Source organism: Anas platyrhynchos, chromosome 2 (assembly GCF_047663525.1).
Source record: "Anas platyrhynchos isolate ZD024472 breed Pekin duck chromosome 2, IASCAAS_PekinDuck_T2T, whole genome shotgun sequence".
NCBI lineage: Eukaryota > Metazoa > Chordata > Aves > Anseriformes > Anatidae > Anas > Anas platyrhynchos.
Window position 1 is genome coordinate 104,340,892 of NC_092588.1, and position 26,650 is coordinate 104,367,541.

Here is a 26,650-nt window from a genome sequence, read left to right on the forward strand (position 1 = left end):
CTCAGAAAAAATATATATATAAATTTCATCTGTATCACTTTTTATCAAAACACATACTCCCTAAAAAAATAAATAATAAAAATTAATTAAATTCAAAAATGAACTTTTCTTCTAAAAGCTTGTGATATTCTTTTTTTTTTTTATGATATTATTGAAATTATCAGTAGAAATACAAAATCCTCTTTGAGGATATAATTTGCTTTGGTTTAATTTTACAAGTCAAACTGATTTAATTTCCATCACATGCTGTAGAAACTTTTCACAATGACTTATTGGAAATATTTTAAGTTCTGTTCAAGTTAAGAGGAATTAAATATGCTAAGAAATTCTGAAAGGTGTCTGGGCGGTCCATATTTCTATTAGAAATTAATCCTTTCTGTTAAGGAAGTGTTTATGTTTACATCACAAGATGGGTTCTCTTTTGCTTGGTGTTTCAGCTGCTACAGAGGTTTCCTTTTCATTTGATGTTGGAAACGGGCCTGTGGAAATCATCGTCAGGTCTCCCAACCAGCTGAATGATGACCAGTGGCATCGGGTCAATGCTGAGAGAAATGTCAAACAAGCCAGTCTGCAGGTAGACCAGCTGCCCCTGGAGGTCCGGAAAGCCCCAACAGAAGGGCACACACGACTGGAATTGTACAGCCAGCTCTACGTTGGTAAGATGTGGAGTGGGTAACTGGGCTTTGCTGTCACATACTGGACTCTCGTTGCCTTGTGTCTTGCCAGTACCAGTTAATTTAACATAGTAATTTTCCCTCCTGGAGTAGTACTTGTATGACTGAAAAAAGAATCTCCGTAGCTGTAGAAATAACAGGATCAGCTAAGTGAAAAATATTCTGTGCTGGATACTTATCATTTCTGTCTTTCCTAACCTACAGCTCCTGACAGAAAGTGACTCTAGCAGACAGTAGTGCCATACACCTTTTTTATTTTTTATTTTATTTGTTTTTATGAGTCTCACCCACACATTAACAATGGAATTGAAAAATTTTGTATAGATAGTGCCAGGACTGTATGAGCCTGCGGTGCCCACCCTAGCCTCAGCAGGTCTGGTCATTCTCCATGCTTTTTCATTCACAGCTCACTGCAGTCATTTCCCTTTAGTCCCATGGGTTGTTTTCCCATTCAATATATTTGTCACACAAATGTATTTCCCAGAACCATGTTAGTCCAGTTACTTTCTGGAGTTGCTGTTCTCCAGTGAATTTGGGCCATGCTATTCCATCAGTATTTCTATTTCTCTGATTGTTAGCCCTATGGCTCTAATGTGTAGATACACCAAATGACATTACTTGGAATCAGAACTGCATAAAATGATGAGTAATTTCGTATTCCTCTACATACCTGTTGAAGGGAGAGGGGGAGGAGGAAGGAAAAATGGACATTATCTTATTTTTTCCGAGTTACTGCAGATTCAAAAGCAGAAATGAATTAAAATTATGTTTAAATTCTTCACTGCCTTGGTAAACAGCACAATATCACAGCAAACTATGTATATAATGTGTCACCAGAGGTGGAACCATTATTTACAAGCCAAGATTCTACTTTACCGCTAACCATGATCTCAATTAAAGCCTACTTCCAAATCAGCTGAAACGTGAAGTTTTTTAGAAGAGGAAACCTTAAACTTTTAAAGGAAATATTAAGACTTTTTGTGAAACCGCGGGGAAATAGAAATATTCCAGCCTGAGTTCTTGGGAAATTGTTAATAACCGTTAAATTTTTTTATAGGTAGTTTTGAATTAACTAGTACACCAACAATTTTTTGAAATACTTTGTACCTGTATTGCCAAAAGCTGAATGTCTAAATCTGCAGCTGATTTTATTTCTTTCTGAATCAAATCTATTTCATATAACTTGATGAATAGAGCACACATCTCAAAGAATAGTCTGATTTAAATTCTTACCCTGAGTTAGACAAGAATTGATTTGAGTTCAAGTGTCTCAAATGAACACCCTGAACATCAGGGCCTGGATAATAACACTGAATAAGAATTGTTCCAGTGCTTCCTGCTCCACTTTCTATAGAATAAATAACTATTCCTTGGGCCAACAAGATAGCCTGAAGGAGAATGACATCATGTCCTAAGGGCTAGGACATTCACTAAGAGGGAAAAGATGTAGAAATTAGATGTATTAGGATCTTTTTCATCACCACGATGTATATTAGTTTACATAGAATGGAACCACACCAGAATGACTTCTGCCCTGTTCACATTAGCAGAGACCAAGCATTGTCTCCTCATACTCCAAATTTTCTGGTTAGTAGTGGCTGAATTTAAAACAGACTTTTTGGTCTGTGTGGTTGATTTGAAACAGCCTATCTCATCTGTATTTGGTTCTCTGCCCCTTTCCCTCCTCCTCCCCCCCCCCCCCCCCCCCCCCCAAATAGGCTCTGTGCTCTGCAAAGATGAGCATTCAGATCTCCTCAGGAACAGGGGACTCTTTAGCATCTGTGGCACTGCAGTAATCAAAGAGATGAGGAGAACAGATAACAGCCACTCATTGTTATTTGCTTGCATTTTATTATTATTATTATTAATCAAGCCCTGGATATGGCTTTCTGAGATGAAATCACATTTTTCACCATTTACAAAGAAAATAAGGAACTATCCTTAGTGACTGCTAAGAAAAGCCATTCTAACCTAGATTTTCAAATGTAGCTCTTCAGTGTTGTGTCCTGTACTCAGGCCACTAAGCAATATCCCTGATGTTGCTTGGAAATGAGCATTTATATTTCCTACTGCAGCTAAGAAGGGGCATTAAAATCTTTTCCCTCTTTCCCCACTGTGGCTTTGAAAAATACTGAAGTGCATATAACATATTGTGGCATTATTATTAACATTCATAACTACTAATTATATGGTGAGTAGGGCTATATCTTAGTGATAGAGCTAAGCCCATTTCTTCCACTGTTCTCTCTAAAAATCTTGGAGTTGAAATTTGAAGTCTTAGAGTGGAGGGCTAGAATCTCTAATCTCTTATCAGTGTAAAGCAAAGGCACTCGCTATTTGGGTGTACTTTTAATAAGGTCTGAAGGCTGAGGTTTAACTGATTTCAATTTCGTTAGGACATGATAATGCTTCATCTTTACAAAGAAGTTATTTAATTCCAGATGTTGTCACAAGCTTAGCAGGGTATTTCATATACAGTAACAATAAAATCAGTTCAGTGTTGTCTTATGGTTTTATTTTCCTGCTCAGGTGCTGCAGGAGGCCAGCGGGGTTTCCTAGGTTGCATTCGTTCATTAAGGATGAATGGGGTGACGCTGGACTTGGAAGAGAGGGCAAAAGTCACACCAGGGGTGAAGCCTGGCTGCTCTGGCCACTGCACGAGCTACGGGATGTACTGCGCAAATGGTGGCAAATGTGTCGAGAAATACAATGGCTACTCCTGTGACTGCTCCAAAACTGCATATGATGGACCATTTTGTATTAAAGGTAAATGCTTTACGCAGAAGGCTTGAAGAGTATGGGAAAACAACAGAATTAAATCTTCAGCTTTTCTTAATTAAACAAGTAAATCCTGTTTAATATTTCTTACAAGCAAGTCACATTATTACATCCAGGATTTAAATGTGGTGATACGAAACTACATCTCTCAGTACTAATATATGTTAACTAATTAAATCAAATAACAAAACAACAGAAATATATCAGGGTACCTGTTCTCATAGCAGGTCTGGCAGACTGTATTGGACAGTTTTGAGGTGTTGAACTTCATAGTTCAACATTAAAATTGTTACCAATCAAAATAAATCTATAATCATAAATTCATTAAAATTTATTTTATTGCCATCCTCTATTGATTAATTATTTAGAAAAAAAAAAGTGTGGATTTAATCAAAATCTATGTATTCTGGTTCATAAAAATATTTGGAAATACATAAGTCTGAGCTTTGGGTTGAATCTTGTGAACTGGGAGACCAACTTTTGGATTAAAAGTTTTATCTATTCACAGCCAGATCACATCTTGAAGTTCAACTGCACTAGAGATTGATCTTGCTAGGGCAAGAGAAGCTACAGAGCTCCCACAACCATGTTAAACCTTTTGAAATGCATAAAGTACATACAAAAAAATGGTTGTGAGAGATCAATTTATTATGGATACATATGCCTTCACAAGAAAGGAATAAGAAGAAAAGACAGGAAAGGAGTGAAGGAGAAAGGGATCTTACCTCCTAAAAAATATTAGGGTGAGGAAGCTAGCTTATCTTCACTTTTTTTTTTTTTTTTTTTTTTTTTTTGTTATTTTGGCAAGAATTTGTTGTGACAAAGTCGTAATGGAATATAATTTTCCAATGTTTGCATAGTTTGCAGGTTTTGTGGAAATCATTCATTTCTCTTACATTTCATAGGATATTCTTATTTTGTAGGAATAGAAGAACACCAAACTTCTGCCAAAACCAGTCCTAAGCTAAATATTTTATTTTTCCTGACTGTGGATCTAACATAATAAAAAAATACCATTAGAGAAACAATTGAGAACCTAGCACAGACAAACCCATTTCACTGATCTGTAAGCACTGCTGTAACAACAGAAGTAATATTACACTCTTCATTCACCTTATCAGCCTCCCAGTCTAGACAGAGGCCCACAAACCAGACAGTGATACTTTGGGCATTTTTTTCTCTTTTCAGTGTCATAATTTTTTCTCTTTTCAGTACTTCTTTATCAATGCTTAACTTTATGTAGATGCCAAGTACCCAGATCTTCCACTGCACCAGAGTGGACATGTACATGTTCAGTCTCAGAAAGTCAATGCTGAGCATCTGCAAGTTGGCTCTCAAATGTCTTCTGCAGATATTGGCCCAAGTCATTTTATTCAGGTCACACAGTCAGAAGTAAAGCTAATAGCTACTGCCAAAAGTAAAGCTGAGTGCAGCATGTCCAGGCTTGCAGTGTGATGAGCTTGCAGTATACTGAGCATGCATAAAACTCTCTCTCTATAAGCCATCGTTGCTGGGCAGCACTGAGTTGTGCAAATGTCCTCGTGCTAGCATGGGGATCTCTGTACCATACCATGTTGCGGAATTTAGGCAATATATCAGATTTCTGCCTTAAATATCAAACCTATTCCAGGCTAAATGTATTTATTTAAATCTTTGAGACTCTATAAAGAAAATACATTTCCATCCTGTTAGTGCTGAAAATCAATGTACTCATCTAGAATATGGCCAAGTGTTATTTAGTGTAGATGGCTTCATGGGGCTTCTCTGTAAAAAACAACTGGGCACTGGGGTAAAAGTTGAAGGATAAATTAAACACAAAATAGACTGTTTTGAGACCATCCTGTGATCAAAATAATTGTAAAACCTCTGGGACAAATGGTGCTGATAATGAGCTCTTTAAAACAATTCATTTTCAGCCCATTAAATTTTACATTTTAAATTTAACTTGAATTAAGCCTTTTAAATCAAGTAAAGCACTGGAACATCTTGTAAAAGTTGCCAAACTTCCTGACTTGCAAAAGATGAATGTCTTACTTTTTCCTTCCAATAGCAGCTCCAAAAATCTTGTATTATATCCTCTTTGCCCATGAGACAAGACTAGATATATTTTCTAGATACAAAGGTAAAATACAGAGTACTAATGACAGTGGAAAAAATACTAGCAAAACATCAGAGTATATTTTATTAAAATAAAATAAAATAATATTTGTAAAATTTGCTGGAGATCAGGGAATTTTTCCCTGCTTTCCCTCTAAAATAAAATTAAAAAAAAAATCATTTTCTCTTTTCAGTGATTTATGTATAAACAACCCAAATCTGATATTTCTGTTCATTTTTCATTAACACCTCAACATTCTCCCCTCCCTAAAAACACTGAGATGTCTACGAACACGTTTTTGAAGCCTCTATTGTTTTCAGCCACTTTCATTGCTTGTAGAGCAATGAAAAACTTGGCTGAATACTGCTGTGTCACTTGTGTTTTTTCTTACCTGTCTCACAGTGGATACTGTGATGTTTAGTGAGTAATACGTGGTGAGGGAGATTATTTTCCTTTGTTACGTACACAAGGAATTCACAGACACAAAATAATATCGTTAGTGCTTTGCATTGTAAACTAGGAGTAAATTTTGTTACTTTTACTCCTCTGAATAAAACCTCCTCACCAGGCAGGTGAGGCAGGACTTTTTCACTTATTGCATTCAAAACAATGAGATTTCCAAAGAAACATGCTATTCAGTAGGATGGGTGGCATAATATAACATCTTTTGATATACCGCAGTCTTCTTTTCCCATTGGTTTTAATTTGCCACAGGAAGCTCTTCTTATCTCAAAATTTTATTTTGATATTCAATCACATCCCCATGGTAAACTTTCTGGGGTTGGTTGCATACTGCAACTGCTAAGAAGTAATAAAAAAAAATCAAAGCAAATAAAGCATCATTTCTATACTGAAATTACCACACAATGTTTTATAAGTAATAAAGACATCTTTAAAAAAAAAATATATATATATAGTCTGATATCTATTTTAACTTTCTTTTTGTTTTGTATCAGGGGTATATGCTTCTGTTCTCTTTTCATTGCTCAGAAAAATTGTTCAGAGGAATAGCTGCAATATTTCTGATGTCCTACAGATTGCTTTCTGACCCTTCTCCGTCTATTGCTTAAGAATAAATTCTCCATATTTTTTTTTCTCCCAGAACTGTCATCTTGACAGCATAAAATCATTTCTGAGAAATAATTAAATTTTGTTCCTTACAAAACAAACTATTCCATTCCTTTAATCAAAAACAGCAAGGGTTAACATGCTGAAATGGGTGTGCACAGAGCATGTGGCAGCACTGTGATATGGGGGATCCCCCAGGGAGAAAGCATTCTTTCTTTGGGTATTGAACTGCTGTGGATCAAGTGTAGGAGAAGAAATTGTCCACCACAAAGATATGTGGCAAAAAAAAAAAAAAAATATATATATATATATATATATATATATATATATATATATATATATATATGTGACTTCTGTGCCTTCAGGTAAGGGTAAATTCAAAGCTCTACAGTTTCTATGCAATTGAGACAGAAGATGAGCCCAGTGTATACATTTATTTTTCCAAATAATTTTTACATTCGTAGTGTGAATTACTGCAATCCTTTTTGACAATGCCTGAACTGAACTCCTTCACGCTTGTTTGAAGCATGAAGGAGTTCATGCTCCTTCATTCATATTTGCATGAATCCTGAAAGCACTTACAACAGTGTTTTCATGGTCAGATTTCCTTTTTTCTTGCTCTCTTCTCTGCCTCAAACAGAAAAATCAACTTTTTAATGGGATGAATGGATGCAAAAAAAAAGACATACCAGATATGGTGCTATGACAGATTGGTGAAATAGCTCTGCACCCTCTCTGCACCGGACTGCCCTTGTTATAACCATTCAGTTCCCTTTATTTTGCTGGTTGCAAATACATGTACTTACTTTGCTGTAAGTAATGGGAAGGTGATTGTTCAAAGGTTTCAAGGAAACTAGCTTCTTAGTTTTCATTGCTTATAATCCAAGAAGCTGAAAAATCAAGGCAACATTCCTGCCCACCCAACTCCCCAGAAAAATTCTTCTATACATAACATGATCATAATGTGCTAACCAAAAGTTATATCAGAATTTTCCTTTGGTTGGGAATGGTAGTTGGTCTAGTGAGTCTGAACATTGCAGAAAGTCATTTTTTTCTACCTGTAGATAAGACTTCAGAACTGGAGTCTTGACCTCTACTGAAAAGTAAAATCTACTTCATAGCTATTGAATATGTATAGCTACATATACCCACAGAAAATATATAAATTCTATAAAACTATTCCATTCTGCTGTCTCGTTGATACAGCCTTATTAAACATTTACAATTTGTGCTCTAATACTTTGAAAATTACACTTCACATCAGTTGCAAGAATTCTTTTACTGGAAAAAAAAATCATTTTGTTTCTAAACTAGAGCACAACTTAGCCATATCACTTACATATCTCAAAGAAATATCAGCAAAATTATAAACTGAACTTCCCAGCCTGTTATTTATCCATAATAAACCACTAATAAAGTGCAAGGAATTCTTATTCTGTATACAGAAAATAAATAAATCAGGATAATAAATTAAATTCTAAGGCTTGGCTCAGAAAATTCAATAAACTTTCAATATCTTTGTCATCTAACTATAATAGGCCTGCTTTGGTGCCATTGCTCACCAAATGCAGACCTGGTATTAAAGATAAGCACATCAACTTCAGCAACATTGTTGGCTGCTGAGTGCCTGAGTGCCTGTGCAAATGCAACTGGGAGGTTTGAGGTTCTCACACCAGACACCCCTGTGTAATATTTATACACCTGCATGCTATTAGAGTAGTATTGGCACCTCACAAGCTGATAAGGTATTTCTCCTTACAATAGTTGTGTGATGCAAGGAAATGTTCTTATTATGGTAATGCAGAAAGAGACAATGAGGGAAGCAACAAACTGCTGACTTTGAAAGTGGATGTCTGTGCTACCAGAAGGAATTGAAGTCAAATCTTCCCATCATAGTTGTCACTGTGAATACTGTGCAATCATCAAATAGAAGTCTTTAATATTTCTAGCAAAGCTGCAAGTTTTTCTCTGTGATTATGTAGAAAACACTTTCAAAGACTCCCTGGAAGGAAATCATGGAACCTGATCTGTTGTATATTTAACATTACTTTTCTTTTTTATCCATACTATTGTATTCAATTGGAGGTTTTTTAGCCATTGTGAATATTTCCATTAAAAAGGAAGCTGTCTTTTCATTTAGACTCAGCAGAAAATACACAGAGCAGATTGTCACTCCCTTATTCTGAGCCTGCAGTCCTAGACATCAGTTCAAACTGCTGTAACTATAGAAAGATCTATAGTAATTTCACATCAGTGCAGAATGAACCACATTTGAGATTTGCCTGACATTTTCAGGCTTTCATTGGCTTGTGCATTTGTCCAGACAGAACAAAGCAGAATAAAAGGCACCTGCTTTACAGGGCTATTGTAGGAGGCTTGATGCCTTAGGATCTCCATATATCTAATGGAGGTAGAAATGGAGTTTCCTGGGGAGGAGGTTCAGAGCTCAGACTTACTTAGATATGCCAGGCTGTTTCCTAGAATTTACCTCCTGCCATTACCTAGGGAAGCTTGATGGTGCAATAAATCAGGTGGCTTAACCCCATCTTCTATGGCACTCATTCTGTTCCACTGAAGGTAGTAGGAATCTTTATATGGATTTATGATTATAATTTCACTGGTTCACATTATTCTACTTTTACTCTGATTCAGATAGTAATTTGTTCATGAAAGCTTTCTATATGCTGAGTACTGATATTTTCATATAAAGGAAGAAAACACGTTGTAGGTTTGTATTTTAGTAATGCCAACAAGCAATTGTCTTATTTTGGTATTTTACTCCATGCATAGAAAATTCAGACATGCATCACAAATGACTATGGTGATGACAGATGGAATATGAGACTTGATGATGTAGGACAACATCTTTATGTCCCTACTTCTTCGATTCACAAACTGAATATTGTGTGCCTGAAGGCAGAACAAAAAGTTGAGTGAACTAACCAGATAAATTATAAGTATTGCCATCTTCAGAGCACTCAGAGTAAATTCTCTCCCAGATCAAGACCTCTGAGATTCTAACCCTTTGTTGATGCCCTATGGCCAGGACATATCTCAGTAAATAATCTTAAGCTTTGTGACCACAGCCTGGAGAAGCAGAAATTGCTAGTGCTCTCTAGCACATTTTTAGCCACAAGCCAGACAAGCAAGCTATAGCTATTCTATATTCAATATTAATGACTACGTAAGAAATCAAAAAGGAAATAAAATTATGCATCAGGAGTGGGTTTTATTAAGATGTCCAAATTGCTTAGTACATTCACCAAGTGTCAGAATGCCTCTAGTGATTGGCCTTGGCTATGATTTTGAAAGTGCTGCTTTTAAGATTCAAAATGCCGTGCAGGAAAGACATAGCATTGTGCACTGGCAAGCAGCATCACGTAATAATATTTTTGATTTCCCATACCTGAACATGGCTAAAGAGGCACTGAAGCCTCCAGATGGTCTTACAGCTATAAGCGGGCATTTCAGTCAGCTTTGTGGAATGTAGAAGAGAGAATCTTTCTTTGCTGCAGTTTTCATATGAATCCTGGGCAGGCTTCTAAACCATCAAGATTTTGTCTCCAGATTCTTCAAGGCAGTGATTTTACCCTGTTACTGCCTGATATTATTAAAAAGGTTACTTTGAAGGCCTAGACTCAAAAAAAAAAAAAAAAACAAAAACAAAAAAAACAGTAGTACCACAAAGATAATCAGCCTTGGATTCTCCTTGGTAACCAGAGGAAAGGTGACACAAGCCAGATCTTGAATTTACTTGGAAAAGGTGAAATGACATTTGTCAGGTAGTGATAGCTGTCCTAGGGCAGAAGGGAGCTTCCACCTCTTACAGTGCCACTCCTCAAAATTCACTATGTTGAAATTGCATTTTGTGTGCGTCTAACTCTACACACATTCCTTGTTTATTTATTAGGAGTAATATGTTCCACTTGATTCATGACAATCCCCCTTAGCCTTCCTATTTCTACTGTCACCTCAGAGGCAATTCAGTTCTTGTAGAGGGTACAGAGTTCTGTGTATTCAGATAAAATATTTTCCTGAAGCTGTGTTCAGCCACACCTGTGCAATGCTGGCAATGCTTTTCTCAGGTGAGAAAAAATCATGGAGAAAGTTATATTCTGGTGTGACTGAGTGTATAGCTAGCAGGATCATTATAACTTCCTGAGAATAGAAGAAATGACACCAACATTTCACTAATATTAAACCAGCAGCAAAGCAGAATTAGGTCCCTCCTGATATTTTCTTATGTCTACAACACTGGCACAGAAATGTCATGATATTTTTCAATTTCTTATATTCTGCCTTAGGTAGTATTTTTGCAACAGAATTTTTTTTTTTGTTTCTATTTGTCTTTTTCCTCCTGTGTTTTCATACTCCTAGTCCTAGACAGAATAAGTGTGAACAAAAATACAATCAGGTGAATGGAGAGAGAGAAACTGAAGAGATGTACAAAGAATTATAATTCTCAAAATAAGCTTGCAAGTTCTGGATACCTTTGCATTTTGTGTGGAAGTTTTCGATTTTCTTTTGCTTTGTCCCTTTTCAAACAGAAGATGGACATTTTTGTAAAATATGTGCATTTCACACTGGGGATACACATCTTGCTTGAAAAAAATCACTGGGTCCACAAATTCAGCTCTTGGTTTTACCACAAAACTCTTCCAAACTGTATGTATTTGCAAAGTCTGTCAACAGTGCATGACTGAACTGCATATTGATTTATAAATATGTATTGCTTTTCAAGGAAAACTGACCTATAATCACCTCACTCATTCTCCAAGGCTTCTGTCCTGAAAGAGCAGTTTGCAGAGGAACCCTTCGCCTCTGCCTTATGCCTGGTATTTCAGTAGTGCATGGAAAGCTTGTCCACATTTCAGTAGCAGTGTTTGTGCTTCATTTTACCTGTTTTACTCAGGCAACTTGCATGGTCTTCTGAATGAAGGACTTCCCTCAGAGCTTTAGGAAGATGATACACAGGTGGCCTCCAAACAGATTTTTTCTTCACTCATCACCCCTCAGCATTTCCAAGTCACCTTATACTGTAATTTAACATAGAGAAAATTATGCTTTACCTTTCTCTAATATTTCTTTATAGTTCCTAACAGCCTGATTCTGTGAACTGCTGAGCACTTTGCAGCCCTGCTGCAATAAGTGCTTCAACTTCATTCACCAAAAAGCATAGTCACAGGCTGAACCTTTTTGCTGAACTGGAACTTGAGGGGATTCAGTACCTTCCTGTAGGAACTCACACAACCAAAGTGAATCTTCCTCTTATCCTTCCTCTTAAAAGAAGTGGTATGTATGTGAGAGAATTTCCAAGTTCATTACAATACCTCACAGACCTGTAACACAGCTATACTGAAAATTATTTTCCCAGCACAAATGAAGTTAAACTCACAGAACATTGTTTTGTCATGAAAATCCTTTTGGGAAAAACAAATCTTAGTGCTTCAGAGAGCACCATTTACTTAAAGCTTTCATTGTAGTAATGAACGTTTAAAGTAGCAATTAATAACATTTACTGCTGTGGAATAGTCTTGATTATTTTTGAACTTTGCAGTTCAGCCCCATGAAAGCACTGAGGTCAAGGACTGAGGCTCCCAGTATTCCCTGTGTGCAAGATCTTGGGCAACCACAGTGATAGGCAATCCCAAAGATCGCTCCTAAATTAAAAGGGATGACAAGCAGTAAAAGGGCCAGAAAGGGGAAGAAGATGAACATAATTTTGCATCAGTGTGCTGTGTCTAAGTGAAGGCAATGCAGGGGCTACCAGCAGTCCCTGCCAGCAGAGCAGCAGTGTCAGATGGTAGGGCTGCCCAGAGTACCATGACCTATGGAAGCTATAAGCAGAGGCTGAAGAATAATAAATTAGTGGTCACAGGGATATTTTTAAAGTCAGTCTTGCAAATACATAGACCTATAGTATATTCTGCTTTAGGTTTTTAAGTACTACCATTCAGTCTCAACACCACAGTTAACAGCAATAGGCATCACAGTTTGGGGAAGTATTTTCAGGATAGGGTCCTTCACTTTTAATCTGGGAATACTTAAGTTGAGTCCTCTGCAAAATATAGCTGTTAAACTGAATTGCCTCTCCTATGGCTGTTTCAAGGTTATTTAAGATTTCTGCTATAAAACAGCAGTTATAAATCTATCAGAGTGATCCCATTATTTATAGCACCTTTGGGCCACAACCTGATTTCATGTTTTATGTTGCCACACAGTGGCACAGAATATAATACTTTGCATTTTGGAAAATTTTTATATGGTATATGGAAAATATAATGTTTTTCCAAAACTAGATGTAGCAAAGTTCTGAAAAGGACCAATAAAGTCTGCAATAATTTTACCCATATACTTATCTCTTCTGTGCTCAGTTACTCTGAATAAAGTCTGCAGACTCATTCCTGACTTGCTCTGTATCACTACACAGCTTGTAAGATGAACAACTTGTTTCATTTGTTTTGAGATAAAGCCTTTGCTTAGAATTATGTGAAGGACATGAAGGCTCCAAATAATAAAAAGGGATAAAATGATATATTTTTTTTTATAAAAATTATGTATTGATTTTACAAAAGTTTGGATAGGTAATTTAGGACCAATCTGTGGCAATTTTGCATTTATAAATAATGTAGGAAGGTATCAAGTGACGAATATTTTTTTTTTTCTAATGACTGGTCACCTTTTTGAGTGTTGCTTGCAACTATTTTTAAATACTGTACATATATGCTATATTCATAGTATTTATTCATCATTCTGTAATCCCTTATGAAATGTTCATAAATGTGCCTCATTATTTAAGTTCACATGTAATTTTAAATTTCCTTTTATGTTGTTGTCCCAGATAGCAAAGCATATCCAGCACCACAGTATCACTGAATGAATGATTGCTATAGGAAACCAGTCCAGCAATCCCCAATAGACTCAGATTATAAACTAAAAATAGTAGAGAACTGTGCAGTGATTCCCATAGGAGGCTGTCAAAGTCATCTTTGAATATAAGAATGTCAACCTTGAATTATATTTTTAATGTTAAGAAATAAGCAGAGGTACATTATTATGCAAAGTAATAACAATGCTTTTTCAAATGAAAGTATTAACTGCCAAAAGTAGTTTTATTTTCTGTCAAGAGTATTGAAAGATGACATTTTGTTTCAGATTGAATTGAAAACTGTCTGTGGAGCACCTCCTGTGAGATATAGTTCAGGTGTCTTGTTTCCATCCTTGTTTCCATGTCTTGTTTCCATGCCTTGTTTCCATCCATGAGTCAAGCTCCCTAGTTTGTGTTTTTTTTGTTTGTTTGTTTGTTTGTTTTCTGCATAAACCATCCAAATTACGCAGTTCTTATGAAGGATTGCACTTGTTATGGATAATTTTCTAGTATCATGTCCAATCCTATTTCAATTTTTTCAGGTGCTGGAATCACCATCATTCCTCTCTAAGGTTATTCTAAATCTACTGTAATTTGCTGGTCAGAGTTTCTGGTTTTCCTTTTCCTTCACAGTGTTTGCTTATTGTGCCTTCTAAATCTTTCTTGCTTGTATCTCCTTCTTTGGAACATTATCTACTGCAAGACCTCAATGAGAATAAAACTAAAGTGTGGTTCTTCTGATCTGTAGTAGTGGTATGAGATGTAGGTACAGTCTTTTTGTGTGACCTAAAGGAAATCTTTCCCCTGCTCTGCAATTCCAGGTATCCAGAAATAAAATCGTGTTTATCCTTTGCATTCTTACTGGAAAACAATGAGGCTCTTAACTACTGGCAAAGTGCTTAAATAATGCAGCAGTAGTAACATGTACAGATTAGTAGTGCTCAAGTCAGTAGTAATGTTTCATTGAAAAGGTGTCAGCACATTCAATTTCTTTTTCCTGTTTTATTTTCTTCTTTTCAAGATGTGGGAGCATTTTTTGAAGAGGGAATGTGGCTTCGTTACAACTTCCACTCCCCAGGGACCAGCATGAAGGATTTAGTTAGCCGAACCCTGTTGAGTTCCACAGATCCTGAGACCACAGCAACTGACCTTAACTTGAATAAAGAAGAGCTCAGCTTCAGCTTCAGTACTACCAAGTCCCCTTGTGTCCTTTTGTACATCAGTTCCTATACCCAGGACTTCATGGCGGTACTTGTCAAGCCATCTGGTAAGCAGCTGCTCTAGGCTCTCTCCATTGAAGGAATGATTGATAATAACACCAGACTGACATGCAGCTGAAACTCTGAGTGAATAAGAAAGTCTTTTCACCCTTGTTCTTTAAAAGTAACCTGAATACAGGTTCTGCTTTATGAAACTTTGTGTGATGCACCTCTTTAATTCCATGGGATATTCCACTAGCCAACCTTCCTTCTCAAAACAAGACAATCAATCAATAAATTATATATATATATAATATATATATATATGCAGCGTATATATATATATATTATATATATATATATATATATATATATATATATATATATATATATATATATGGTGTAACAGTTAGATTCATGCCTGCCATAAACTAGTATAATGGAGAGGACAAGTAGGCATCCACATGTAGGCAGGTTAATAAATGGTTCATAGTCACTGAAGTCATGGCAATATTACTTGTTTCCAGTGGAAAGTGTAATGCACTGTTCTGAAAGTCTGACTACCGACTGAGGTGGCCAAATGAGGATGTAGCACAATATATAATGTCATACAAAAATTGGTAATGATTGAAGGTTCAATATGGACCATTTTCTGGTGGAGTATAAAAACACAATATAACTCAATTCCAAATAGTGCCTTAGTGCCCCCTGAAAATCATACTTAGGAATACTGTACTAACACTTTCTTCTGTGGAATAAGTAAATACAGATATTCCACATGCCACTGAAATCTTTCCCTTTCTTACCTTCACAGATGAGAAAGAAGGAGCATAAGAGAAAAGCTGTGTTGGAATCCAAACTATAGTTTTAAAAGTCTAAGGCTGTTGTTCAGGTTTTGATGAATAATGGGGTCTACATTTCCATTTTCAAAAGTCCTTCCTTTTGATGGAATGTTAAACTTTGCAATGAAGAGTAAACACTTCACTTTTGTTTAGAAAAGAAAAATCTGTCTGGCACTTTGTCATGAATATCAATTAACCACTTCTGACTATAGTTTTCTAACAATATAACCTGAAGTTTTCATTTCACCATGTATTATTAAATTTCCATAAAAGACCAGATGGTCACCTGTCAACAACAATTAAATCTGAGCGCAAGAAAATCCCTTGTGTAGATTATATGCCAGTGTTAATCTGTTGCGATTTTGACTTTATTCAAGTCATATCAATGTTTTATTCTTTTAAAAAAAAAAATCATGTCTTTTATAATGTCAAAGAATTTTTCTGCAGTGAGGATAATAATCTCAAAAATAAAATGATACTTGATGTGCTCAAATTTGAAACAATTGTCCATATTGTTCAAGGCGTGGATCTGATTTGTTTGGTTTGCAATCTGGAGAATTTGCACACACTTTAGTTTTGAGATGCCATTCATTGTCATGCTTCTGGGTAGTAAACTGGAAGCCATTTTCAGCCCATTAGCTTTATAATCTCAAATACTAGCCCTTCTCTAAATTTTCCTGCTGCAGATACCAGCTCTGAGAGCATTTTAAATGTAAAACAATAACAGTTGTACATGGAAATAAAGAGGGGAAAGTAACTGGTGAATAAAGACCAAAATACCTGAGGGTGTTTTTCACATTCCTTCATTAGGGAATTTGCAAATTCGGTACAGCCTAGGAGGTACCAAAGAGCCATATAACATTGACATCGACCACAGAAACATGGCAAATGGACAGCCCCATACTGTAAACATCACACGGAATGAACGGGACATAGTTCTACAGGTAAGCAGACATTAAAGGTGTTTCGGTTCCATCTAATTTATTGCTTGTAGCTTGTAACGCTTTATACTTTGATGACCTCCTTTCCCCTGAAAAAATAAGTGCAATTTGGGAAACATAAAGCACAGTAGATGGTGTTCTGTTTGCAGTTCGCACTCCTAAGAGTTAACAAAAGCTATTCTCTCCCGCTATTGCATTGAGTCATGTTGTTCTGAGATCCTTGTCCTAGTGTGATGACGGCCAGGCTAATGCAGGTGTCACTCTAGATGCTCGAGGGCATCAGAGACATCTGGTCTGGTAGATAACATGGGACCTATGATAAACCTGCACCATTCTGGAGCAGCGGCTGGAAGCCAGGAGGGATAATCTACAGCATCTTAAATGGCAGTAGACGCTGATGTGCAGACAACTAAATATTGTACCATCAGACCTGCCTCCGCAAATAAGAATGTCGTTAAATTTAAATTTACCCTACATTCCAGCAAAATTTGAAGAGCTGTTCACACCTGCAAAGATGAGCAGATGTTTCAGTGTTTGTGTGACAGGAGCCTAAGACAAGATAATGTTATTGAAGGCACATATTTCTGGCCTATTTAGTTTTCAGTACAGCACTGGCAGGAACTTCATCTTCTCATATCTTAGTTTACAAACCTTTGGAGTAATATAATACTATTTAAATAACTGAGGGTAGCTCTGCAAGAAGCAATCAATGTTTCCAGACAGCCTTCTCTCTGTGCTCATTACAGAACTCTGTTTTCATTCTCTGGCTATCCCATCTGCAAACACTGAGATTGCAGCAGGATATGAGAATAGTTTTGCTGGCAGGAGAGTCAGGTGGATAGGATAGATTAATCTGGATTTGATAGTTCATAAGAAGCAAACCCAAACCAATAACAAATGAAATATAAAAAGAGGAAGTCTTCTTGGGTACCAAGCCAGAAGGATATTAGTTGTCACGGTTTTATATGTCTTTAAAAAAAAAAAAAAAAAAAAACTACCTAAATAGAACTACCTAAAATAGATCCCTGACAGTTATTTTTTCCAGGCATCAAAAAGAAACATTTTCAGTGGATTACAATGTTATTTGACTGAGGGTTTCAGTACTCAAACTAACAGTGGATGTTCTGAAGTAGAATTGTCAGAAAATTAGAAAATTGCAAAATGACCGATATTCTAAGGAATATATAGCTGATAGATCTAACCAATTTTCATGTTTTTGGAGGTTGGGGTGTGTACTTTGATATATGCATATTTCTTGAATGTTGCTGTATTTGCACTTACTTCTCTCACTGCTAAATAGAAGTTAAAGACTACCTGCAGTTAGGTTGGCTTCTGTTATTGAAAGCTTCTATTTTGTGTATGTCATGTATTCTGTGGAGCAAAATCTGCCTGACTTAGACAGCTGTAAAACTGAATAAATTATTTGCTAAAGGAATCACATGAAATACCTTGCCCATTTGGAAGTCATATACACAGTTAAGTATCCCAGTCTTGTACCAATTCACCTACATTTAGGATCTGATATTTTTTTCCCAAGTATTTTATGACAGCTACCTGTGTATGGCTTTCAAGAGCCACAAACATTTTGGTTAGTGTTTCTCTGCTGAGGTAAAAATTTCTTAATCTAAGCAGTGTTCTTAGAACACAGCTGGTTTATTTAATCAAAAAAAAACATATCAATTTGAGTCGTATTAAACTAGACTGCATGTAAAATATTAAACTGCATGTAAAAGAAGAGGGAAAGTATTGACCCATAAAAAGAAAATCCAGCAAATCCAGAAATCCTACCCATAATATATCCTGAAAAAGAAAGTTACTATCAAATGCTGTTTGTTTTCCATAAGGAAGTTGATTCTGATACTCATCTGGTTATGTTCTGTAAATGAAAGAACTGATATGAACAGAGATGGATCTGGTAAATAGATTGTTCACTTGAAAATGAATCCTACTTTCAGATATAAGCTCTTCATCATGTTTGAAAATATAGATGTTAGAGATATATTTTTTTTCTCAGTATTTAGAGGACAAATCACAAAGTATGAGTTTTCTCTTGCAGATCTGAGCAATGAACATCTGAGTAGACCTTTATTTCTTGCTAACTCTTTCTCCAACCTGATGAGCAGCTGGTTTGCTTGCTTTTAAAGAAGACAGCTTGCTTGCCAGGTGCTATTGCTCACACTTCCACACTTCCACATGGCATAAAAATGTCACAGGAAGGATTTATTTCTCATCAAAGCTTTAATTCAAGAGCACTCTATTTCTGAAATCTCAACCGCAAGTTCATACTTATTATATCTGTCCTTCTAACTTGCTATAATAACCCTGTAGTGCCAGAGAGATTTAAAAAACATGAAGTGAGGTAATAAATTGCTACTATATAAACTATGTGAACCTGAGTTTTATCATGATTCTCAGGAGTTTCATTTATATATAAGTAAATTAGAGGGCTCATTATTGAACAACATGAGATCTCACCCAATGTTGGAAGACATGAGAGAACTAATTACTTACGTAAAGTCAGAGTTATTGTCCGGTCAATTGGAATTTGAGTTGAGCTTTGAAATAAATGTATCCACACTATTGTGTCTCCACAACATAAGTAAAAGTATACGTAGCTTGATTTTGATTAGAATTGCATCACTATTCCTAACACACCAAGACAGTCAAGACTAAAGGTAGAAGAAAAGACCCCTCAAAAGGGTATTATATTTCAATTTTCTAAATTCACTGTCTTCAAACTAATTAATAATCAGTTTTACATTAAAGAACAATCTCCCATTTGTGATGTCAGTGGTTCATCAAGGACAAGATTGAAGATATGTGGTTGATTTAGGTGTCAGAAAAGCAAAATGACATAAATACAGGGACAAAGACCTGTATATTTTCTGTTGTTGCAATGAAGGGCTCCAAACTTACATTAGCTAATTAGAATTCCTGTCTCTCACTTCTACTAAAATATCACACATTGAAGGCTGCATTAATTCACCTGTGGACAAGAAAAAGCCCAGACTGACAGATGGGGAATGTGTTATCCCAGCAAACGACACTTCAAGATCTGAGCTTTAGTTTTAAGAAGGCAAGTTCTACTTCATTTGACTTCATTAGAAGTCTTCATGCTTCAACAGAATATTTTCCATATCATAAAAACCAGATCACTCTTTACCAAGTTTTCATGGGTGATTAAATCTATTCACACATCGGTAGTTTTTTCTTTTAAGAAGGTCAAGGGTAAGAAACTCTCTAGCAGAGGTTCTGATCTAAAGCTCATTGAAGTCAATGAAAGGCCTTGCATTGACTTCAGTAGTCTTCAAATTATACCTTAAAGGACTGTGACAGTTGCTTCCCTAGTGCAAGACTCACACCAGTCTGGATTAGACACATTTTAGTTCTACTGTCATTTATTGGTTTTAATTCTGTTCTCTTACACAAATGCCATATTGACATGTTATGAAACAAGCAACCAAAAAACACATGATGTGCTTTAATTTTTATTGGAATAAATTGTGTTCAGCTGATGCTGAACACAATTAGACAAAGCATCTCAGCTTCTATGCCAAGATATTCTAATGCTCAACAGACCTCCAGTTCTTCATACCTTCTTCAAAACCATTTCTAGAAATGAGTTAGGAGTTCCAGTGTCTTCTTTGTTCCCAGAAATGATTAGACCTGAGCAGTTTCCACAGGACTCCACTTTCCCAAGCCCAGCTGTACACTTTCAGGACAATTAGCAGCAGCCTGCACACATAAGCTCAGAAGACCAAATCCAAGGATAGCTGACAGTTCTCTCTTTCAGGCAAGAACTGAAGTAGAGAGGGTATACACAACAATACTGCTGTGTATACAATACTATATGTTCATAATACCAGTTGTTGACCATTCAGAGTGAACATGATTTTGAATTTTTATGGAAATCTTGGCCTGAATCAGCTGTTCATAAAATTCAGAATAGTCCTGAAAATGTATTCTGACCTCAGCTGTTAATAAGATTCAGAATAGTATTGAAAATGTATGGATCTATGTTTTCCACCTTCACCAGAGGCAAGCAGTAGAAATACCCAGCTTCTATGAAAAAATAATCACTGAAAGATGTGCCCCGACCCAGCTGAAACCCAGAAGAAACAGAATTTTTGCAAGTCCATTGTCTTATGCTCTGCACTACAGGAATAGAGATAATATTTGTGAACTCCTAGATTCTTCAAAAATGAGTCATATCAAGTTATTTCAAAACTAATCTGAAGTACAAAATACAATGATAAACATATTTGCAATTAAATAAATGGATATAATGGAACAAAGCAGTCTGCAAGTCTCAAGCTTAAATGCAATAAATATATCAAAGATTTTTGTAAGTATAGATTAAGCTTTCATCACATTACTAGGAATGGGAAATTTCTCACAGACTTCAATGAGGTTATAATTTCACCTACTACAACTATTGTTATTGTGGTATCATACCTATGAATCTTGTTTTATGTACTTTGAAGCCTGAGCAAAATATGGTCACTCTGTTTGATACCTTGCTTAATCGGAACCATAAAATTTCACTAGATGATTTTCTGCAGCTAACCCAAAAAGTGATGATAGCAATATAACACATTTTCTTGAAAGACTTTTATCTAGCTTTAAAGACTTCAAATGATAGAAAATTTTCCATATCCTTTGGCTATATATGCCAATGGTTAAATGTAATTTCTGTAAAGCATTTGCACCTAATTTACAGTTTGAATTCTGCAGACTTCAGCATTTAACTTTGGGACCTCTACATCTATGCCTGATAGATGAAAGTTGTTCGGTGTCAGATATTGTTACCCTTCACACTTTCCTAGCAATGTTAATTGGAACATCTTTTCATCTTGTCTATAAGAAGTTAAATAAATTAAACTATTTTAGTTTACTATCTGAAATCCATATTTTTTGAACCATAAAACAATTTTATAACTCTTCTCTGAAAACCTTACCTTTTCATAACATTTTGAAAACCTTTGTCTTAGATATGGTAATGGTGGTTATGTTATGAAAACATCTTTCTCTATTTCCTACAGTTCCTAGGCAAACATGTCCCTAAGACATCCTTTGGGCAGTGCTGTAAATTGTCTGAATGCAAAGAGTTGTTTAATGACTGGTTTAATTAATATTTCACTGGCTTATGGGGGATGAGGCAGTACAGTTCATGATTTGAAAGAAACCATCTAGAGAGTATCCACAAATTCCATAGCAGCTGAACTGAATAAAATGTTTCAAATACCCAGGATTTTAACCACAGGTAAACATGTAAATTATAGTTAATATCACTGTAACAGTAATTTTTTTTCTAATAATCAGATTTATCTGTTGTATTTAATTAATTTCCAAAGAGCTTTTTAATTTAAAGGAAAAAAAATCTTTTGAAATAAATTATAATCTTTATATATTTATTAATCTGTATTTAAATAAATTTAGTGACCAGTGATAGGACCCAAGGGAATGGAGTCAAGCTGCAACAGGAGAGGTTCAGGCTGGATATCAGAAAGAGGTTCTTCACCGAGAGGGTTGTCACGCACTGGAACAGGCTCCCCAGGGACATAGTCATGACACCAACTTTGTCAGAGTTTAAGAAGTGTTTGGACTGTGCAGTCGTATGGTCTGAATTTTTGGGTAGACGTGTGATGCCAGGAGTTGGACTCGATGATCCTTGTGGGTCCCTTCCAACTTGGGATATTCTATGATTGTATGAAAATCTCTGAAGATACTTTATTTCCATTATACATTCTCATTCTGCAGAGGCAATGTATTATTCAAAATGAGACCAAAAAAGGAAAACTCAGACCACTTTCTAGAGCATAACTACACATTACTTCTATGTGTTTAATGCATTAACACTCAATTTATCCCTAGCTATTTCTCAATCAGAAGCAACAAGATTTTTTGTTGTTGTTATTCAGGGCTTTTTTCACAAATAAGTGACCACACAGGATAAGAAGCTACTGAAATGAGAAATTTTAAAATATAACAGAGCTTATATTGATATCATATATCATTCCTGTAACCCTACTTTCATTTCCAGAATATAAATAAATACAGACCCTGATATTTACATACTCCAAATTCCGTCCAAGTGTAATGGTGTTATAAATGTTGTAGAAAACTGGATGCTCAGTTCTCAAAAGATTCTGTAAATAACAGCAAGAAACAGCAGAATGATATGAATCATATTCAGAAGTAAATGAATAATTCACTGCTTAATAATTTACCTATGTGTTTTTTTGTGTGCATGGGAAGTCCATGAGTTACTAGCATTTTAGTTGATATTATCTTTTATTGAATTTATGCATCTTTTTATTTTACTGTGTCACTTGCAATCTTTCAGTTAAAGACAGAAATATAGGTAGGTAGGAAACTTATAAATGAGCCATTTCTACTTCCCTTTCATGCACAATGGAGTTGGTAAGTGACATCTGCCAAAACACATCCCTGACAAAACCCAGAGAGCTGAAAGTCAGAAAATATGTTTTCATAAATAAAAGTCCATATCACCGAGTAGTAAATAAGAGAGTGAAATATCCTTATCCTGAAGGTCAGAACACTGGAGTCAGATTTTTCTCTTACTGGGGAAAAACACAATCCATACAGATACATCTGAGGGTAGCATCTCATGCTGTGGTTTTCCTGAGAGAATAACAAAGGTTCCTCCCTCTCTGTGTATCAGCTGAGATAGTTTAAAATCTTGAGGACTTCTGGAAGAATATTCTTCTATTCTGTAAAACCACTCAGACTTAATATGAGAGGAGCTCTTCTACAGATCTATCCTTTTTCATACATGTTTTCAGTAGAGCCTTCATTGATGGCTTCAGAGGAATTTTTCAGTTGTCTTGTCCCAGACTTTGACTGTGTCCAGGTCATATATCATGATAACACAGAAGTTAAATGTCTTTCTCACCCTACGCTCCCATTTACTCCCATTAAAGCTAGTGCATTCAGTGCACAATGGAGTATGGTATAGTCTGATAGGTCCCCAGTCTGTGTATCAAACCAAAGCAAAGGCCTGCAGAGAATATCAAAATGCTTATCTGCCTCATAATATGTGTTGCCAAATTTGGCTTATGTTGAGACTAGATCCTTCCTCTATAATTTATTTCCAATGGTGAATGTGTGCATGCTTTCTTTGGCCTGTATGATTGCTGTTTTGGCATCAATTCTTATTCAAATTAAAGAAATAAAGAAAGAATAAAAGAATCATTAAATATTTTCAGGATCTACGAAAAGCCTAGAAAAGTCAAAACTCAACATGAAATAGATGTTTTCCATTATATGGCAGCACACACTGGACAAATTAATGTCCTGTGAAAGTCATCTTTAGGTACATGAAGTACATCTCTTTAATTTTTATCACTTGGTATTATATGACCTGCTATTGCCTCTGCTAATGTTTGATGTAATTCACCTATTAAAAAGACCAATAAAAAGTTCACAGATATCTGAAAGAAGCATCAGAGAATTGTTTCCTTTGAAGCATCAGAGAATTGTTTCCCTTCCTTTGAAGGCAGCCAGACTAAACTTGTCCTTTTCCTTATCATGCCCTTCTCTACATTTTAAGTCATGCATCTAAGTTTCTATTTAAATGTTATCCAAATATTTGCAGGGTTTTCTTGTTGTTTTTCTTTTATTATGTTTTTGCTTTTTACATTGAGGCAAATTACCTGATATACAATTTATCAGAGCAACAATGGCTTCAGAAAAACGTAGGACTCCATTACACATAAGGTATTCAAGTTTTTAAGCAGATTTTTTTATTATTATTTTTTTTCTGCAATATATTGTATTGTTGTGGTTTTACCTCACAGGCAGGTAAGTACCACACAGCTGATCACTCACTCTCCCCAGCTGGTATGCAGGAGAGAATCTCATGTGTTGAGATAAAGATGCTTTACTAGGTAAAGCAAAAGCTACACACACAAGCAAAACAAAACAAGGAATTCATTTGCTACTTCCCATCAGCAGTTCTGCCATTCCCAGGAAAGCAGGGCTTAGTACATGTAGTGCTTTCTTGGGAAGACAAATGCCATTACTCCAAATGACCCCCCTTCCTCTTTCTTTACCCCAGCTTTTATTGCTGAGCACAACATGATACGATATGGAATATCTCTTTGGTCAGTCTGGATCACGGTCCTGGGGTCCTGGCTGTGTCCTCTCCCAGCTTCTTGCACCCTCAGCTTCCTTGCTGGCAGGGCAGCATGAGAAGTACACAAGTCCTTGGCTCTATGCAAACACTGCTCTGCAGCAACTGAAAACATTGTTGTGTTATCACCACTATTTTAATTACAAATCCAAAACACAGCATCATACAAGCCTCTACAAAGAAGACTAACTCTACCTGAGACAAAACCATGGCATGTATTTATGCTTTACCTGTGTGTGTATCCCCTGTTTCATCATGTTAAATTAGAAAATAAATTCCAGGGGTGGGGGGAACTTTATAATAAAAGAGTGCAGTTGGCTTTTATTTTTAAAAAACTAAGATAGGTTAATCAAGTGCATGAAATCAGCAAAACAGATCTGCAGTAGTTTCTAAAACAGTATTAACTGTACCTCATCTGAAGAGAGCAAAGTGCAGTGCAATCCTTAAGTTTACCTTGCACTGTGCTGGTGAAGTATATATCTCCAGCTAAGTACTGAGGCTGCACGTCTGTGACAGTGTAAGGCAGTAAAAAAATGCTGTTTTTTTTGGTCTTACTTTTTATCTGGGTCTACAATTTATTTACAGCCTCTGGCTTGTCCCAGATCTGGCTCTGATCTGATCCACAATAACCTAAATCAAGGACCTTAGCTGACAGAAAACAATCAGTGAAGTACTAGTGCCACACTAAGGAAGGACCTGAATAACAGTAATAGTGGCTTTGATCATCCTAAGGAATTGCATGGTTGCCACACAAATTTGCTCCTTTTCTGTTGCATTAAAAAGATAAAATATTAAAAGTACCTTCCAGCTTTCTCCTAAATTACTGTAGTGCTCAGGAGGAGCTCCATCTAAACACAAAGAGCTCTTGTCCAAGAGTAGACAAGCTTTTTAATATAAGTGATATATCATTATAGTAATGCAGAAGAGAAATATTATATTGGTAATGATGAGAACACATCTGTGTCTTTATCTTGCTATTATAGAAGTCAATCACAAAGCTCTATTGACTTTCAATGGTGGAAGATTAAGCCTTACAGCATTATTATTACAAAACTTTTTCAAAATCTTTTTTATAAAATGTCTTCAGCATAAAGAAAAACTTTATCTTAAAAACAGTGTACACAAACACACTAGGTTGACAGTGACTTAGTGATACAGATATAGATATACCCATACTGAATATAATGTGTGTGTGCATATATACCATGTATATTTTTTTTTATTTTTTTTCTGAGAATACTAAGATGCGGTAGGTGTTATATTTGCCCTTAGATTGATGTGTCTGTTAATCTCAGCACTACTGCCAAGGTTAGTAGCATTATCTAAGTGAACAGTAATTTAAAAGAACGAGCATTTTATTGAACTTCTGCTTAAATCCCACCAACTTCATATAAAGACAGTCTGGTTAGTGTGACGTGACTTGAGAACTGAAGCTGCAGGTTCCTTAGAAACTGCCATCTACTTTCATCTGTGTGGTGCTCAAAGACATGCTGCATGTTTATATTAAGCTCAAATGAAATTAATTAGTTTTTAAAGAAAAGTAGCTGCAATGAAAAATCTTAAATGTAATTTTAAAACTGTAATTTAATACAAATCATTACATCAACCTCTGTGTGCAGAGGTTCTATTTAATTTCCATTAAATAATGTAATATATTTTTTCAAATACCATTTGACACCAGTAATTCCTTTTTTATTATGTGTCTTATACTAGACTGATAGTCAAATATTTCAAACAGAGCTTCCAGGTGGCTTAGTTCCAGCTGCTTACACTTGAGCACCCACTGGATGGCAGTAACATACAACTTTGGAAAAAATTCAGTATCATCCTTTAACTCACTGACCTCAAAAATTCTAGATTAAGTTCTTCTAAAAAACTAAACTAATAATAATAATAATAATAATAATAATAATAATAATAATAATAATAATAATAATAATAATAATAATAATAATGTATTATTATTGTGATTATTAGATAATGTTTGTTTAGAACAAAAACAAGCAATCAAAGCAAATGAACATAAA

At 35.7% G+C, this 26,650-nt stretch overlaps 1 protein-coding gene across 1 annotated transcript in view; it reads left to right on the forward strand.

Annotated features, from left to right (window-relative positions):
- Positions 1-26,650, forward strand: part of CNTNAP2 (contactin associated protein 2) — a 1,145,390-nt gene that overhangs the window by 1,041,039 nt on the left and 77,701 nt on the right. Inside the window, exons 17-20 of the mRNA XM_027451306.3 lie at positions 438-656; positions 3,204-3,440; positions 14,508-14,753; positions 16,338-16,471. Of these exons, the coding sequence (XP_027307107.1) occupies positions 438-656; positions 3,204-3,440; positions 14,508-14,753; positions 16,338-16,471 (836 nt within the window). The remainder of the gene's footprint in view (positions 1-437; positions 657-3,203; positions 3,441-14,507; positions 14,754-16,337; positions 16,472-26,650) is intronic.